The 15448-nt window shown below is 34.6% G+C and overlaps 1 protein-coding gene and 1 long non-coding RNA gene across 3 annotated transcripts in view; one reads left to right on the forward strand and one right to left on the reverse strand.

Moving 5' to 3' along the window:
- Nucleotides 1-851: 851 nt before the first annotated feature.
- NUDT12 (nudix hydrolase 12) lies at nucleotides 852-15048 on the reverse strand. 2 transcript variants are annotated; one of them, XM_049647691.1, is made up of 7 exons: nucleotides 14881-15048; nucleotides 12018-12225; nucleotides 10872-11458; nucleotides 7380-7547; nucleotides 6215-6328; nucleotides 3601-3800; nucleotides 852-2629 (listed from the first exon to the last, which is right to left on the reverse strand). In XM_049647691.1, exons 2-7 carry the CDS (start codon nucleotides 12221-12223, stop codon nucleotides 2519-2521), a joined length of 1386 nt encoding a protein of 461 aa, XP_049503648.1. In that variant the 5' UTR covers nucleotides 12224-12225; nucleotides 14881-15048; the 3' UTR covers nucleotides 852-2518. The 2 variants fall into 2 exon arrangements, with proteins under 2 accessions (XP_049503648.1, XP_049503647.1); XM_049647690.1 differs by having other exon boundaries at nucleotides 12018-12229.
- LOC125934348 (uncharacterized) overlaps nucleotides 14494-15448 on the forward strand; it is a 123021-nt gene continuing 122066 nt past the window's right edge. The window contains exon 1 of the long non-coding RNA XR_007461338.1: nucleotides 14494-14885. This is a non-coding gene — a long non-coding RNA (uncharacterized LOC125934348). The remainder of the gene's footprint in view (nucleotides 14886-15448) is intronic.

Genomic DNA, 15448 nt, shown 5'->3' on the forward strand with positions numbered 1-15448 from the left:
TAAACAGTGAAAAATACAAAATGCAAAGACTAGTAATATGAGATGAGTAATAATAGATATTAGACTAGACCAATAACTTCATATCTGAAGATAAAAAATTGACTATATATATATGTATGTGTATATACATATACATATGACCTAAAATAAAAACTGTCTTCCAAATACGGCTACTTAAAAACATTTTTTTAATGTTTATTTATTGAGAGAGAGAGAGAGCACGTGCATGTGCATGAGTGGGGGAGGGGCAGAGAGAGGGGGACACCGAATCTGAAGCAGGCTTCAGGCTCTGAGCTGTTAGCATAGAGCCTGACACGGGGCTCGAACTCACGGATCCGAACCACAGACTATGACATCGTGACCTGACCAAAGCTGGATGCTTAACTGAGCCACCAGGCACTGCCAAATATGGCTACTTTTAAAAGGGCTTTTATACTTGTTGTTTACACATCATTAAACAAGAGAGGATGACTGAAATTGGGCTTTTTTCAGTTTTCAGAAGACATTTATCCAAACATTAAAAAATACGTAACACAAAACAGAAAATAAATATTTTAATGTATTGTTACCTTCATTTCCATTAGAATACATTCATGGTACTTGAACCTTTACCATTTCTTTGCTATTCCTTTTATTTACATATAACTATTCACCTCTTAGAGGTAAGCAATGTTAAGAATGATTACTAATAATAATTTATACTTAATGATTTTCCCTGGGTATAGGATTATCTGAAACTAAATTCATAACTACATTTTGTTGATATTTTGTATTTTATTTTACTATCTGAACATGGAAACCTAGAACTCTGCGATGTAATCTTAGATTCTCTAAGTACATTTGGAGTAAACCTGAACCCCAAGTCATCATACTTAATAATAATCAAGGCACATAATTTTCTACTTACTTATGAAGTTTAAATTTTATTATGTATCTAAATGTCTAATGTAAGTCAATTTTGTCTACAGTCCTGATACCAATCAGCTTTCTTCAATTACTAAGAAAATCATTGTTCATCAGGAAAGTTTTATCTAAGAAAATAATCACATTTAAGTTAAATGATTTTAGTATCTAAAATTGTAATTAACAATATTTGGTAAATTAAATTTGTTCTTATCATCCCTTATTATAATTTATTCTACCTATATTTTTAGTAGTAGTTTCTACTTCCTATTAGAGGGAGAGTCTTGCAGTGGGCTATCCAGTACAGACCGTTAAAATTAAGTTATTTAACTGTAACTACAATTAATTGTATTAACAATAGTAAGTTGTAATTGTGTAACTTTCATTGATTAATTAGTTGATTCACCTTTAATTGATTAAATTAGTTAAATTCATCTTTCAGGATTTCTTTTTCCTTATCTATAAAAGAATGTCACTGAACTACATATATCATTCTTAAGATCTCTTCCAGTTCTAACATAATAAACAAATTATATAAGTTTATACATTTATAGACTTAATTTCAAAACAGCCTTAAAATATGACAGCTCTATGTTACAAAATTGTGAATTACTATTTTCCTCTGATTCAGTTCTAAAATACACTTATTTTATAAAGTCTTCTTAGAATACGCTGAAAGAGGGCTAAAATCAAAATGTTGCATTGGAGTTTAATATTAGTAATGATTACATAATTTTTTGCTAATGCAGATATATCCCTTATCACAAAATGACATAAAGCCAGTGTTTTTATTGAATACATAAATCTATCTGGGAAATATTTAGCATCTGATTTTTGAGGTGAATTCCTTTCAAATACATTTAATTTCAGTGAAAAAGCAGAGAATTCTGATTTGTCTTAAGAACAACTTTGAGTATAACAGATTAATTGATTTTAGGTTTCAGGGGGAAGTCGCATACACAGTGGTACGCTCACTTAAGGTCTCCTTCCATGAAGGCACAATATTCTGATCACTGCAGTTGTTAACGTAGAAAATTCTTAACACTGATCAAAGCAGACTAGTGGCAACACTATAATAGCACCACTGCTAGAACAAAGGAGCCAGAACAAAAAATGGAATACAATGGGAAGTGAGCAAAAATCAGCTACTGACAACTGAAAGAATCTTTGTAGTAATGAAAAGACTGAAAATGAAGCTTAAAATTCATTAAAATTATTTTGTCTCATTTCTCAAAAACAGAAATATAGTGATTGGTCTAATGCTTAAAAGAGGCACTGGAATTCAGGTTTGTTTACATTTTTAGAACATACATCTTTACGACATGATTTTTTTTTTATTAGAAATATGGTTTAGTGAGACAGAACTGTGAAGCACAATCAAAAAAAAAATGTTTGGAGAAGGCAAACTCAGATTTAAAAAAATCTGAGGCAGTGTTGTATTTTATAAAAATACAAATTCTATGGTTAAGATGGAAAGTACATGTTGGAAATATTTCTGAATCCTAGTATGGTATTTTGTGTTGTGACATTCTAAAAAGCACCGGATATTTCTATTCTCACTTGAGGAATAAGTGGTATTAGAAGTCAATTAATATTCAAAGTCTAGTTATTTGATTTAGAGATTGGGGTTCATTCCAATCCAGTGTTTGATTAATTGATGTGCAATAGCTCGGCTTGGTGGCACAAAGAATGCCTGCTGCTTCCCTTTGGTCAGAACATCCACAACCTAAAATATACCATAATAAAATGTATTAGGATTTCAACACTGTCACACTTAAATACTATTCTTATGCTTATACAATCCAATTAAACATGATGATTTTTACAGTAACAACAGGAGAAAGTGACAACACCCAAGTTCAACATGCAAAATTTAGTACAGTAATTTCAGTAGATTCAATGAAATTTGACAATTTAACAAAATATTCCAGAAAGACATATTCTCTTATGAAAGTAAGGTCACAAAAAAGAAAAGTATATGCTCCACATTTATTTTCAAAGTGAAGTCAACTTTTGGAATGGGTTCCCTTTTATAAAATTTTGAAAAAAAAAATCTGATTTCTACTTTTTGAGGTTGAGCATAAAATAAAATTAATTTTGTTTAGGCAAAATCAGAAAAGATTTCAGGTCTTCACTACTAATAGTGTATCCATTTTTTTTCTACACAAATACTTTAGGTCATGCAAAACACAGATAAGTAGTTTATCTTGCCTTCTAGTACTGGAGGATAATGTTTTAAAAAGTTCTTGTGAGTGTATCTTTGTTATATAGTTTTTTTATTCTTGTCCTTAAGCATATTTTAAAATGAACAAGAACTTTTCAACAATTTTAAGCATTTGTATTGATATTTTTTGAGAGCTACTTGTTTTAATGCTGTAAACTAAAATATAAAAAGGTTAAGAATAATATTCCTATTTTTCATCTTTGAAATAATGTTTACCTATTTTAAGTCCATTGAAAGGTATCATTAATCTGAAGGATTGGCATTTGAAATTAGAAAAAGGCACAGAATCATCAACTAGAAGACTCCCACAGAATGAGTTAACATAGGACACATCAATTACATTGTAATCCATGCATGATGAGTGGGCCATAGCCATTCATTCAACTTGTTGAAAACATATATCCTTGCTGTATGCCCAAACTGATACAGTCAGAGAACAATCAATAGAAGAAGGAAATTAAATTGAACTTTACCTGTTCTCTAGTGAACCAGCGGGCATCCTCTATTTCATTCTTGTCAACTTTAATTTCTGTAGACACTGCCACAGCTAAGCAACCAATCATTAAGGAGGAGGGCATTGGCCATGGCTGACAAGAGACATACTGAACATGGCCAACTTTGACTCCACTTTCCTCTTCTACTTCTCTCCGAACAGCATCTTCTATTGTCTCCCCTAATCAAATAGGGCAAAAGAACAAGTAGCTGATGAACATCTCCTAGACATTTTGTGCTCTGAATAGTTCACACATTTGGAAATCACTTTGGACAGAAACCCAATTCAAAGAATCAGAATGCAGAGCCTAAAACTAGACTGGAATTCAAGAAAGCATGATTTCTTTTAGTATATGACCACATGAATAATCAAGATTCCATAATACTTTTCTAAAGGGTCCAAATTTTTAGTTACATTGTAACAATTGTAACATCTACAATTATCCAGCGCTGATACTGGCTAAACATTATGCAAGCATTTTATATATTATCTCATTTATTTATTATCACTAAATAGTTACAAATTATTATTACAAGATTTTTATAAAAGGCTAAAATTTCTTATGTAAGAAATTTTTTTTCTTATGTTGTCAAAAAATCATTGCAGATAACTTTTCTCAAAAGAGCTGAAGACCACATAAAACTACAATTCTAAAAACCACAGAAAATGAAAGTATTTTTTCTTTCTAAATGTTTTTGTTCTTCTAGAGGACTGTTGACTCAGCTATGATAAATAATGCCTATAAATATAGTTTATATTTCTGATTTGTTGGAATTGAGAAGTAGAATAAAGGTTTCTAAGTTTATCTGAAAGCTTAATAATATTTTGCTATTTAAATGTAGCTTTTTATTTGAAATAGATTTATATAAGGGCATCTGGGTGGTGCAGTTGGTTAAGTGTCAGACTTTGGCTCAGGCCATGTTCTCATGGTTTGTGTGCTGGAGCCCCACATTGGGCTCTGTGCTGACAGCTCAGAGCCTGGAGCCTGCCTGAGATTCTGTGTCTCCCTGTCTCTCTGCCCCTGCCCTGTGTGTGCTCTGTCTCACTCTGTCTCTCAAAAATAAAAATAAAAAACATTAAAAAAATTGAAATAGACGAATATATATTTCCTATATTAAAATTAACAACTTATGTTCACCAAAAAATATAGTGGAAAGGTAAGTCATAGACTAGCATTAAGATATTTGCAAGACCATAGCTATAGATTAGCATACTGTAAAACTCGTAAAATAGAAAAAAAAGGTAAACAACCAAAACAAAATTAGACAAAGAATATAAACATGCAAAATTCAGAGAAAATGAAAATTGGATGGCTAAAACACATTTGAAAAAGATGCTCCATCAGCACAGTAATGAAAACTACAGTGACATTATTTCATACCCATCAGAATGGCAAATTATAAAGTATGAAAATCCTAACTTAGTGAAGATATGGAATAACAGAACATTTCATATGCTGTTAGAAAGAGTGTAAATTGGTAGGGATACTTCAGAAAACAACTTGGCAACATCTACAAAAGGTTAGGATTCTCATATACTATGAGTTAGCAATTCTATTCTCAAGTATAAACCCTTCATGACTCTTGCAAATGTGCACAAGTAGTAACATAAGAATATTCTTGGGGGTGTTTACAATAGCAGAAACTCTGATATAAATTAAACATCCAAGAGCAGAATGGGTAAGTTGAATAATATTTATAAATAAAATGGTACACAGCAGTTAAAAATATAGTCTAGAGTTATTAGAGACAGCAGAGTGGTTAACAGCATGGACTCAGCCAAAATGTCCAGGTTTGTATCTCTGCCCTACCCACTCACTAGCTATTTGATCTTGGGCAAGTTATCCAGCTCCTGTACCTTAGTGCCCCATCTACAAAACTGCTGTAATAGTACCTATTTTATAAAGCTGTATGAGGATCATATGATTCAATATATGGAAAGCCTTCGAAACAGAGTGGCACAATGTATGTTTACTATTATTACTAGTGCAGATTAATACTGGAAGTTAAGATTAAACATGTATATTAATTATCATTTACTCCACAAATTATTTATTGAACTCTTACTGTATATAAGGCACTGTTCTAAGGGTTTGGGCTACAACTATGAATGAAGTAAGGTCCTAGCCCTTATGGAACTTACTTTCTGGTGTGAGTAGATAATAAATAAGTAGATAGATAAACAGATACAAACATACATAAGATAATACATACATACATACCATGTCAGGTGGTGATGAGTGCTGTAGGGAAAAGTCAGGCAGGATGACAGAATTGTGAGTGTAGGGTACGAGGCTAACTAATGTATTTGGGGCTACCTGAGAAGGCCTCTTTGAAAAGGTGACACAGTTGAGTCCAGTGAGGTGTAAGTGATACAGATACCTTGTGTAATAGCAATATATTAAAGAAGAAATGTTGAATTATCAAAACCAAATTATTCTAGTAAAAACAAAATTATACCACTTAAAATACACAGAAAAATAATTTAAAAAGATCCCAATTTCATAGCATGAGAATTTGTCAAATGCTATCTAGAATTTTTATTTGTGAATTATAAGTTAAAGGAAAATTAAAGTTATGAAGAAAAAGGCTTACCAGGTTCAATAAATCCAGCAAGGCAAGTAAACATGCCTGGGGGAAATCTTTTCTGCCTGCCTAAAAGGCATTTGGTCCCATCTGGATGAATAACTTGCATGATTACCACGGGATCTGTTTTTTAAAAATAAGATGAATGAATGATAGAAAAAAATAATTTAGACTCATTGTGTAAAATCACTGTCGAGTACTATAATAAGTTGTATCTCCTAGAACAAGACTCTTGTCTAGTTATGTGATGGTTTCTTTCTGCCTGATGACAAAGTATTTCAGGGAAATTGCACAGAATATTATAAACTAAAGGAAGACCATTTCTGTCTTCTAAATAGCAACAATTATTATATACTTATGGTATGCTAGGCATATTGTTATTTTTCAATTATAAAAAAGTTACAGAAGATATTACATGGCATAAAGAAAATACAAATTTTACTATGTAAATGTGAATTTCCCTCTCCCTTCCATCCTAATCCTGAACAAAATGTTTTTAAAAGCTAATGTGGCTCTATGATTAAATTTTAAGCCATTAAAAAAATAAAATTTAAATTAAGTAACAGTTTATTTCCCAGAAGTCACTAATCCACTAGGTCATGACTGAGAACAGGAATCAAATGTAAAATGCTCCTGAGCAGTGAAAACAGGGTTCACCAAGTCATGCACTTTACTACCAGGACACCTGCTCAGATATTGCTCAGACTATCTATTTTTTTTTCCACAAGTTTTAAAGGACTAGGTTCTCAGATTTCCAAACCTACAGGAGACTCCAAAGCAGCAATTAGAAGGAAGAGAGCAGGAGGCAGACACCAGCAGTGATGAAAAGCTAGTTTTACTGCTTTGGTGATGCCTCAAACAGGCACTGAAATGTTGGGGCTTTTTTTGTTTGTTTGTTTCTGCACTACATGGATCCAGATTGGTGGACTTTTGAAACCACCTATTTTAATACATCAAATTCATATTGATTAGCCATTTCTAAACTATGAGTTAATTATATACAATGTCCCTTACTTAAAAGTCATGAAAGTATACATACTTGTAGTCTTAAGAGTTAAACATACTTTTAATAAAAAGGTAAACCCCTGAACAACTCAAAATCTTGTCTTCAGAGAATGTCTTATTCCCTAAGATTCCAGATGGCTGAGATTTCACTGTAGATGAAAAGGCTTACCAACTCTTGGATAGGATGTATTGTGAACACCATGGAGGCTAGGACAGCCTTCTTTTAAGCATACTCTTTTGTAGCCACCTTCTTCGATTTTAGTTGTACTTCCACACGTTGGGCAGAACTTATATCGACTGTGCCAGGCAAGAACAGATCTTGCTTGAGCTACAACCCCTTTAAGAGAAGCATAAAAAGTTTTAATTCTGTGATAGACTGTAAACAAATTAATATCAAGTAAAATGTTAAGTCAGTAAAGGCATACTCTATATTTTCTGAGTAGCTCTGTGATCAAGGATGTTAGTATTCCTATTTTTATGATGTGTATATTTCTTTTAAAGTAAAAGATTTAATCCAACAGATGACATATGAAAATTAGATTTAACTTTAATATGAACTAATAAATACAATTCTCATATAACACAGATGTACTAACATCTATCTTATATACTATATTACCTCAGGCTTTTACTATAGATGATTTTTAAATTTTGGATATACAAGATTCTAGTGTATAGTGATTTTATAAAAATTGACTTTATAATAGAGACTTTTACAAAAATACATTACAAAGCCAGTTCCTAATTTAGACTTGGACTATATAAAAAAAAATATTAGTAGGAAACTGTAGGAACTTCTCTTTTCCTGGGTGATTAAACTACTGTTCCTTGTCACTGTGAAACATATCCTGTTTACAACTGGAAACTTAATGGAATGTTAAAAAAATACTGTATTTATAACATTCATGGTTAACTCTGTTCATGAAAAAAAAATGCCTACAAGAAAAAAATCTTAGTATATATATACTTTGGCTAGATACCCTGATATTTCAAAAAAGAATATGGCCCGACCAGAAATATTACAACTGAAGCAATAAAACTGGAAATGCTACATTTGCATTTGCCTGACAAACTTGCTCTCCCTAAAATACATTATTTGGTCTAAGGATTTTTGAAATAAGCAAAATAACCATAAATAACAATATTTTAAACTGGGAAACAAAAACTAATAAACCATACGTAAAAACAAATGTAATACTGAAATTCAATGAACCACAGGCAACATTAAATATTTGTCTACTACATTACCTTGTAGTATGTAATTTATGCTAAATATCTACATTATTTCAATATTGTTTCAATAAGACAAGCTAATATTTATTGAGTACATGCTATATGCCAACATCATGCAAAGATGTTTGTATACATGATTTTATGTATGTATGTATGTATGTATGTATTTATGAATGAATGAATGAAGAAAACAGGTATATTTTTATTGGACTACCTGAAACAGAGGATAGTGTGGTATGGATGGATAGTATGAATGACAAATAATACAAATATATTTTATGTGAAATAAAAAGCAGCTCAATGGGTTACATCATCTTATTTAATGGTTAGAGCAATGATATAGGTACTATTATTATCTTTTCCTGAAGGAGGAAAATGAAGCATGAAGAGGTTACATTAACTATGTAAGTTTACACACTAAATGAATGAAAGGTCCTCAGTTTCCTAACTATTAAAAAAAGAGAGAGAGAGATTGTTTTGATATTAAACTTATATTGCTACAAAGAAATTTTCTTTAAAAAGTGCAGGGTTGGGTAGGTCAGTTGGTTAGGTGTCTGCCTCTTGGTTTCAGCTCAGGTCATATCTCATGGTGAGTTCAAGCCCTGCATTGGGTTCTGTGTTTACAGGACAGAGCACAGCTGGGGATTCTCTCTCTCTCCCCGTCTCTCTGCCCATCCCCCGCCCCCCCAAATAAATAAACTTAAAAAAAAGTGCAACTTTGGGGCGCCTGGTTGACTCAGTCGGTTAAGTGTCCAACTCTTGATTTCAGATCAGGTCATGATCTCACGGTTGTGAGATCAAGCCCTGCATTGCTCTTCATGCTGGGCTTGGAGCCTGTTTAAGATTCTCCCTCCTACTCTGCTTCCCCTGAGTGTGTGCATGTGCTATTATAAAAAATTACGTGTTCTCCACAGATGTGAAGAATAAAACATATCAATTCAGACATTGGGAGGAGGCATCTAAGCAGCCTCTGGAAGGGCCTACCACACATCTAAGGAAAGGTGGACATTGAGAGTGACCTCTTCGTTACCTCCCATTAACTTTTCAATCAACCACAATTTAGCTTATATTCCTTCCACTCCACTGATATTCCACTTGTTAAATTCATCAATAGCTTCATATTCTAAAACCAAAGATCCTTTAAAAAAATCTTTTTCTATCTTATTCAAATTCTCAACAGCATTCGGTATATTTGACCACTCCCTTGAAATACTCTGCCATCTTGGTTTCCATGAGCATTCTCCTGTTTTCCTCTTAGGTTATAGCCACACTGTCAACAATACCTTAGGTGGCTCCTCTGTTTCTACCTGACTTCAAAATTTAGGGGGATTTACATGTGATTCTAAGGCTTTTTCTTGCTTGCTCTCAATTCTCTAAGTAATCTCAGTAGTTCCCTGAGATTTAAATATCACCTTCATGTTGATGACTCCCATATGGGTATTTCTAGTTTAGACCTCTCCTCTGTGTTCCAAATTCTAATATCCTTCTCTAAATCTAAATATGCCCAAAACTAAAATCTTATTTCTTTCAAGTCTGTCTTGCTTCCTTTGCTCAACTTGTCACCCTATGCTATTTTATCAAGAAATATCACTATCTACCAAATTACTAAAGTCTCAAACCTAGCAATTATTCATGATCTTTTTTCTTCATCGTTATATATCCCAAACCCAATCCATCAACAAGTGCTGAAGATTTTCTCTCTAAAATATATCTTGAACATGCCCCCTTTTCTCCATCTCTGTCACCTTCATTCAGGCTGTAGTCCAGGTTACTATCCTCTCTCTCAGTAGTCTCAACCTACTGATTAAGCCCTATCAATTTTACCTCCAGAACATCTTAAACTCTCCCTTTCTCTCCATCAACCCAATGCACTGTAATCTCTTAGCTAGGCTACTGTAACCTTCAATCCCCTCTAATAAGACTTCTGACTTCACAATTCATGACCTACAATTCATGATCTACAAAGCAGGCAGAGTGAGGGGTTTTGTTTTTTGTTTCTTTTTAAAACATAGGTCAGATTACAACATTTAAATGAACTTTAGAATAAAACTCCTAATTTCTTACCATGGCATATAAGATCCCACCTGAACTAGCATACCCAGCAACAGCAAACAAAATAGTCAAGGTCTTTGCCATCAGGCTCAGTGTATAGCAGGTGCTTAATATTATTCAGTGAAGAATCAAATAAAACCAGCATGCAGTAGGATTAATTCTAGGGAAACTAATCTTGGCTGATTAGAACTGCTGTAACTGCTCAGGAGAGTAGTCCCCTAGAGTGAGAACTTCAGGAAATTTCTAATGAAGATAGCCTAACTTCATGGCTTGATGAAAAAAGTGTGCCTCCTAGAAAATGCAGATACATATAATTACAACCCAGTTCCCAAAACCAGATTATTACCAATACAAGTAAACCGTATTCACTTCTTACCAGCTTCTTTTTCTTTCAACTGCAGAAGAGCTGGCATTGGAGGATGAAGAAAATAACAATTTTCATGCCTTTGCTTAAATTCTTCAGCAGCAACAGGATCTATACCTAGAGCAAACCAGGCAACCAACCCATCTTCTTCTCTTGGGACTTCTCCAGCATAATTAAATGACTCTTTCTTCACTTCAAGTTCTACTCCAAGGAAAATCAAGGTGATCTTTTCAGGATGAGCCAAATAATCTTTTATATCTGTGTAGCTCAGCTGACAAAGCCTGACTTCCGGCTGTTGGAAACTTTCTTTATTGCCACCTAGAGTAACCAAGGGATTTAAATCTGAGAAAAGGATATAAACTGTGGCTGGATGGCTTTCTTTAGCTACTAGCCAGTCAGAATTATTTCTTTTTTCACTTTTTCGGTCTAATAGTGTTCTGCTAAAATAATTTTCACATTCTTCCACTTCCTTAGTTAGGAACCAAGGCTTCATCCCACCTTTAGCATTAGCTAGTAAGTTAGCTACATGCTTATAACCCCAAAATTTAGCAATGTCCAGTGCAGTCTGCCTTGATTTATTGACAATGGATCTGTCACACCTACAAATGGAAAGAAAAATAAAATAGGAAATAAAAATTTTCTTTAATATTTATTAAAGTAAAATATTTCCAGATGCACATAATAGCCCTCTAATCATTATTACGTAAGTTTTTTTTTTTTTTTTGTACATGATGTACTAATGGGAAGGTTAAAAGACATAATCATAGATGATGCAAAGTTAGAGATAGCAAGATATTTAAAATTTTTGGAGAACTGTAAAATAAAAAACAGTAAGTTTTATGTGCTATAGGAAGAAATTACAATTTTACAAGGGGTTCTTGATAGCCATAGTGGGTAGATCTACATTTTCTACCTGGGGGAAAAAGATTAGACTAACTCATAAATTTGCTTTGTTATTAAGTATGAAGGGTTCCTCTCTCAATAGAAGAAAAGTTTTTAGTTAGGTATTTTTCTATGTTTTTATATAATAAAACTGGTCAACAAGTTATTTAGAAGTCTATTGGTATAAATATGGCTACATGAAAAATTTAAAAGGAAATATGTAACCCAGAAATGAAACCACAGAGCCCTTCAAGTAGTAGTGCCTAAAATGTTTACCCTTTGTCAAGTAGAAATTGGACAACATCTGGGTGTCCATTCCTTGCGGCATACATTAAAGCAGTCCAGCCATTTTCAGAAGTTTCGTTGAGAAGAGATGGAGAATGACTGAGGATTACGGTTAACCTGGCAATATCTCCTTCTGCAGCTGAATAGTGAAACTGGGAAATTATTTCTTGCTTTGGGCTTCTTTTTATAGAAGACATTTCTTCCTTAAAAAAAAGGAAAATAGAAAAAAACCTTTCATTTTCATTTGCTTTTTGTTCAATGCTAGAATATTATGTGAATGCTGATATAATTAGAATAGGCATGGTTTGTAAAGCTATATACTCAAGAGGTCATTTATAGCCAACTGTCATCATAGTATACATTTCAAAATTGTTATCAGTTGAGAATTTTAAATATAATTCACCATGGGGGGTGTATAACACAATGTATAAAGATCTTTGGCAATAAAAGAGAATGGGGGGGCATATCCTTGAGAGGGGGTGTCAAGGTACCTGAGGCAGATCAGAGAGATTTCAATATAGATCAAGGGAACGAGAGGGGTTAAAGCAGACAGAAGTCAAGTCAGAGGGTTTTTAGCAGATGATAACTAGTATTCTCTTAGAGGCAATGTTGTCAGAAATAGGTGCCTGCCTTTAGGAAAATTATGATCCTACAGCTAATTATTCGAAACCTGTGTTACGTTTCACTTGAAAATACTTTTTTGCATTCCCTTGTACAATTAATTCTATAATCCATGTGGGACTATTTTTGTTCATGGTGTAAAGTAGCAGCAAGATTCATTTTTATCCAATGGATAGTCCATTTGACTTGGCACCATTCTTGAAATTACCATCTTTGTCCCATTGTGCTGCAGTTGTCATCCTTGTCATAAATCAAATGACCATGTATTTTGGATCTCTCATTGAACACTGTGCTGGTGGTCACTTTGTCAAAACTTGAATGACAGAAACTATTTAAACCATTAACTTTGTCTGCTTTGTTACTCCATTTTTTCAGTAAGAACAAAATATATAGAAAATGTTTCCTACCTCTTTATAAAAATTGTCTTATTGTGGATTGAATGTGGTAGGGCACAGACTGAGGAATTCTTTGTGGAAACAGTTCATGCTTAAATTCTCTAGGAGTTATGTTCTGAGAACAAAGTACTTTTTAAGGTATGAATTTTCGTTTAGTGAAATGCTACTAAGAATTGATTTGTGATTCTGACTACACTTCTATCATTTTAAGCAAGAAGATATTTAGCCTAAAAAGGAAAGGTTATAATCCATACATTTTAACTTCTTTTGTGTCTAGTGTTCTCACAATGCAATTTGGCTGATCAATTTTATGAGTATGAACAAAATTTAGGGGAAACATGGGCCAAAAAGATTAACTGTTCACCTTTCCTGTTTGTATTTTTCCGCTACTTATAAAAAAGGTCAAATCTGACTACTCACAAAAGGGGAGGGGTGTGTGTGTGTGTGTGTGTGTGTGTGTGTGTGTGTGTGTAAACAGGTGATGGGGATTAAAGAGCACTCTTATGACGAACACTTAATAGTGTACAGAATTGCTGAATCACAATATTGTACGTTTGAAACTAACATAACACTGTATGTTAACTATACTGGAATTAAAACAAAAAGCTTAAGAAAAAACTACTCACAGGAACGGTGAAAATATGTTTACAACTTAAATTAGAAGGAGTGATTTCTATATTAGAAAACAACTTTTTATTTCTTTTGATTTACCATAGAATTTATCTCACTGTTCTCTTCATATTGAGATTTCTAAATGCTTTACGGATATTATCAATAAGAAAAACTACAACTTTCCAGGACTTTATTTTGAATTATTGCTGTATACTGACTCATGTATGGTCTCCCTTCCAAGTTGCCTTTCCCGTAAATTGATTTTCCACAAAATATCACACAGGTTCTTCAGTTAGGTTTTCTTTAAGCAGTATTTTACTGTCTTACGTTCTGAGGTCATTCATTTCTTCACCTTCCCAAGAGGCCACTCCACAGGACAGAGTGCAAAACTGCCCTCCAAAAATATAGTACTATTCACTATCCCCAGTACAGTTCTTAAGGATTCAATATTCTCAGGAGAAAGGAAGCTTTTTTTGGCAGAAAAGCCATCTAGAAACAGAACCATTTCTCATTCCAGAAAATTACACAAAATCTGAAATCCACCTCGGCTGCTGGATTTATTTTTTCGTTTCTCATTGACGGGTTTTCCACAAGGTAAGGATTTGAAGGTAGGATAAGGTGATTTAGCTAAATGCCGCCCTTGCTTTCCAAAAAGAACAGACCATTCTGAGAGGTCGTTTAACGAAGGTTAAAAGGGCCTTAGATTTTAACGAAACCACATCCATTTTTACCGATGTGTACCCGGGGCCCATGCCTCGCTCAATGTCACATGGTTCAAGAAACAGGGCAGAGTTCAAATACGGCTCTGTCAGTGAAGTCACTGCCCATTATTTAACGATTTCCACGTCCTTGGGCATTCGAGGTGGCCATTTAACCAGTCAAGCAACACGTACGCAATCTCTCTCCAAACGCTTAAATGCCTTGAGATAGTTTCTTTTCTTGTTATTACTGTGAGATTCCTTCTTTTAACGTGAATCTACAGTTGAAGCAGCATTTTGTTTTCCCCACCTCAAAGACTGGACTGGAAAGCCAGCAGCAGCCGAGAGGCTGCACCCCCGGCCCCCATCGGGAAGCTCCCGCGCCTGCACCCGCACCGCACCCCGAAACTGCGCCAAACCACCCAGCATGGCCAGGCCGACAGCGCTGAGATCAAAAAGCACTGAGAACTGGCCACCCAACCCAGAGCGGGCACCGGGGACGACTAACTTGCCGTTGCTGTTACTAACCAAAGGTAACCAGAATAGAGGAAAGCAGGATACTGCCGCAAGACCGGGAAAACCCCACGCTCGCTCTTCCCGGCGTCAGAAAGAGCCTTCCTGACTTCCGGCGGAGGGTCGCTGTCCTCGCAAGGTTTTATGGGAAATGTAGTTTGAGGATCACAAGTTGTGCGTGATCCGTGAAGGGGAGGGGTTTGGGGGTGAACGCGTTCGGGAGCCTGGGCGGGGAGGTCACTGCTGTTAAGGTCCAGCTTCTTGGTGGTGAGTCAGGGGCTGGTTTTCCTTTTCCGTCATACCGAGACATGTTAAGTGTGGTGCGGACGATGGAAAACCGTAGGTGTGTGGAAAAGGTTTTAAGTTTGTCAGTATTTCACACCAGTCACCTAACCTCTCCTGTATGCTTCAATGCAGTGGCGTGTTCAAAGTCGACTTGCGCGTTGAATAAACCTGGCATATTGGCGGGACCAACTTACTCCAGTATATGACCTTAAATAAGTTCTGGGCCTCTGAAACTCGACTCCTCATGTGCAAAATGGTTCTATGTATTGATTCTTCATTCATTTAATCGTCCTTTGAA

The sequence above is a fragment of the Panthera uncia genome (genome assembly GCF_023721935.1).
Source record: "Panthera uncia isolate 11264 chromosome A1 unlocalized genomic scaffold, Puncia_PCG_1.0 HiC_scaffold_17, whole genome shotgun sequence".
In the NCBI taxonomy this organism is placed as follows: domain Eukaryota; kingdom Metazoa; phylum Chordata; class Mammalia; order Carnivora; family Felidae; genus Panthera; species Panthera uncia.

Excerpts from the sequence above, each read along its gene's own strand:
- NUDT12 (XM_049647691.1), bottom strand. The coding sequence starts at position 12,223 with ATGTCTTCTATAAAAAGAAGCCCAAAGCAAGAAATAATTTCCCAGTTT. Across the intron at positions 3,801-6,214 it reads TGCTGGATTTATTGAACCTG|GGGAGACAATAGAAGATGCT; the intron begins GTAAGCCTTTTT and ends CTATTTGATTAG. Across the intron at positions 2,630-3,600 it reads GCTGGTTCACTAGAGAACAG|GTTGTGGATGTTCTGACCAA; the intron begins GTAAAGTTCAAT and ends GGTATATTTTAG.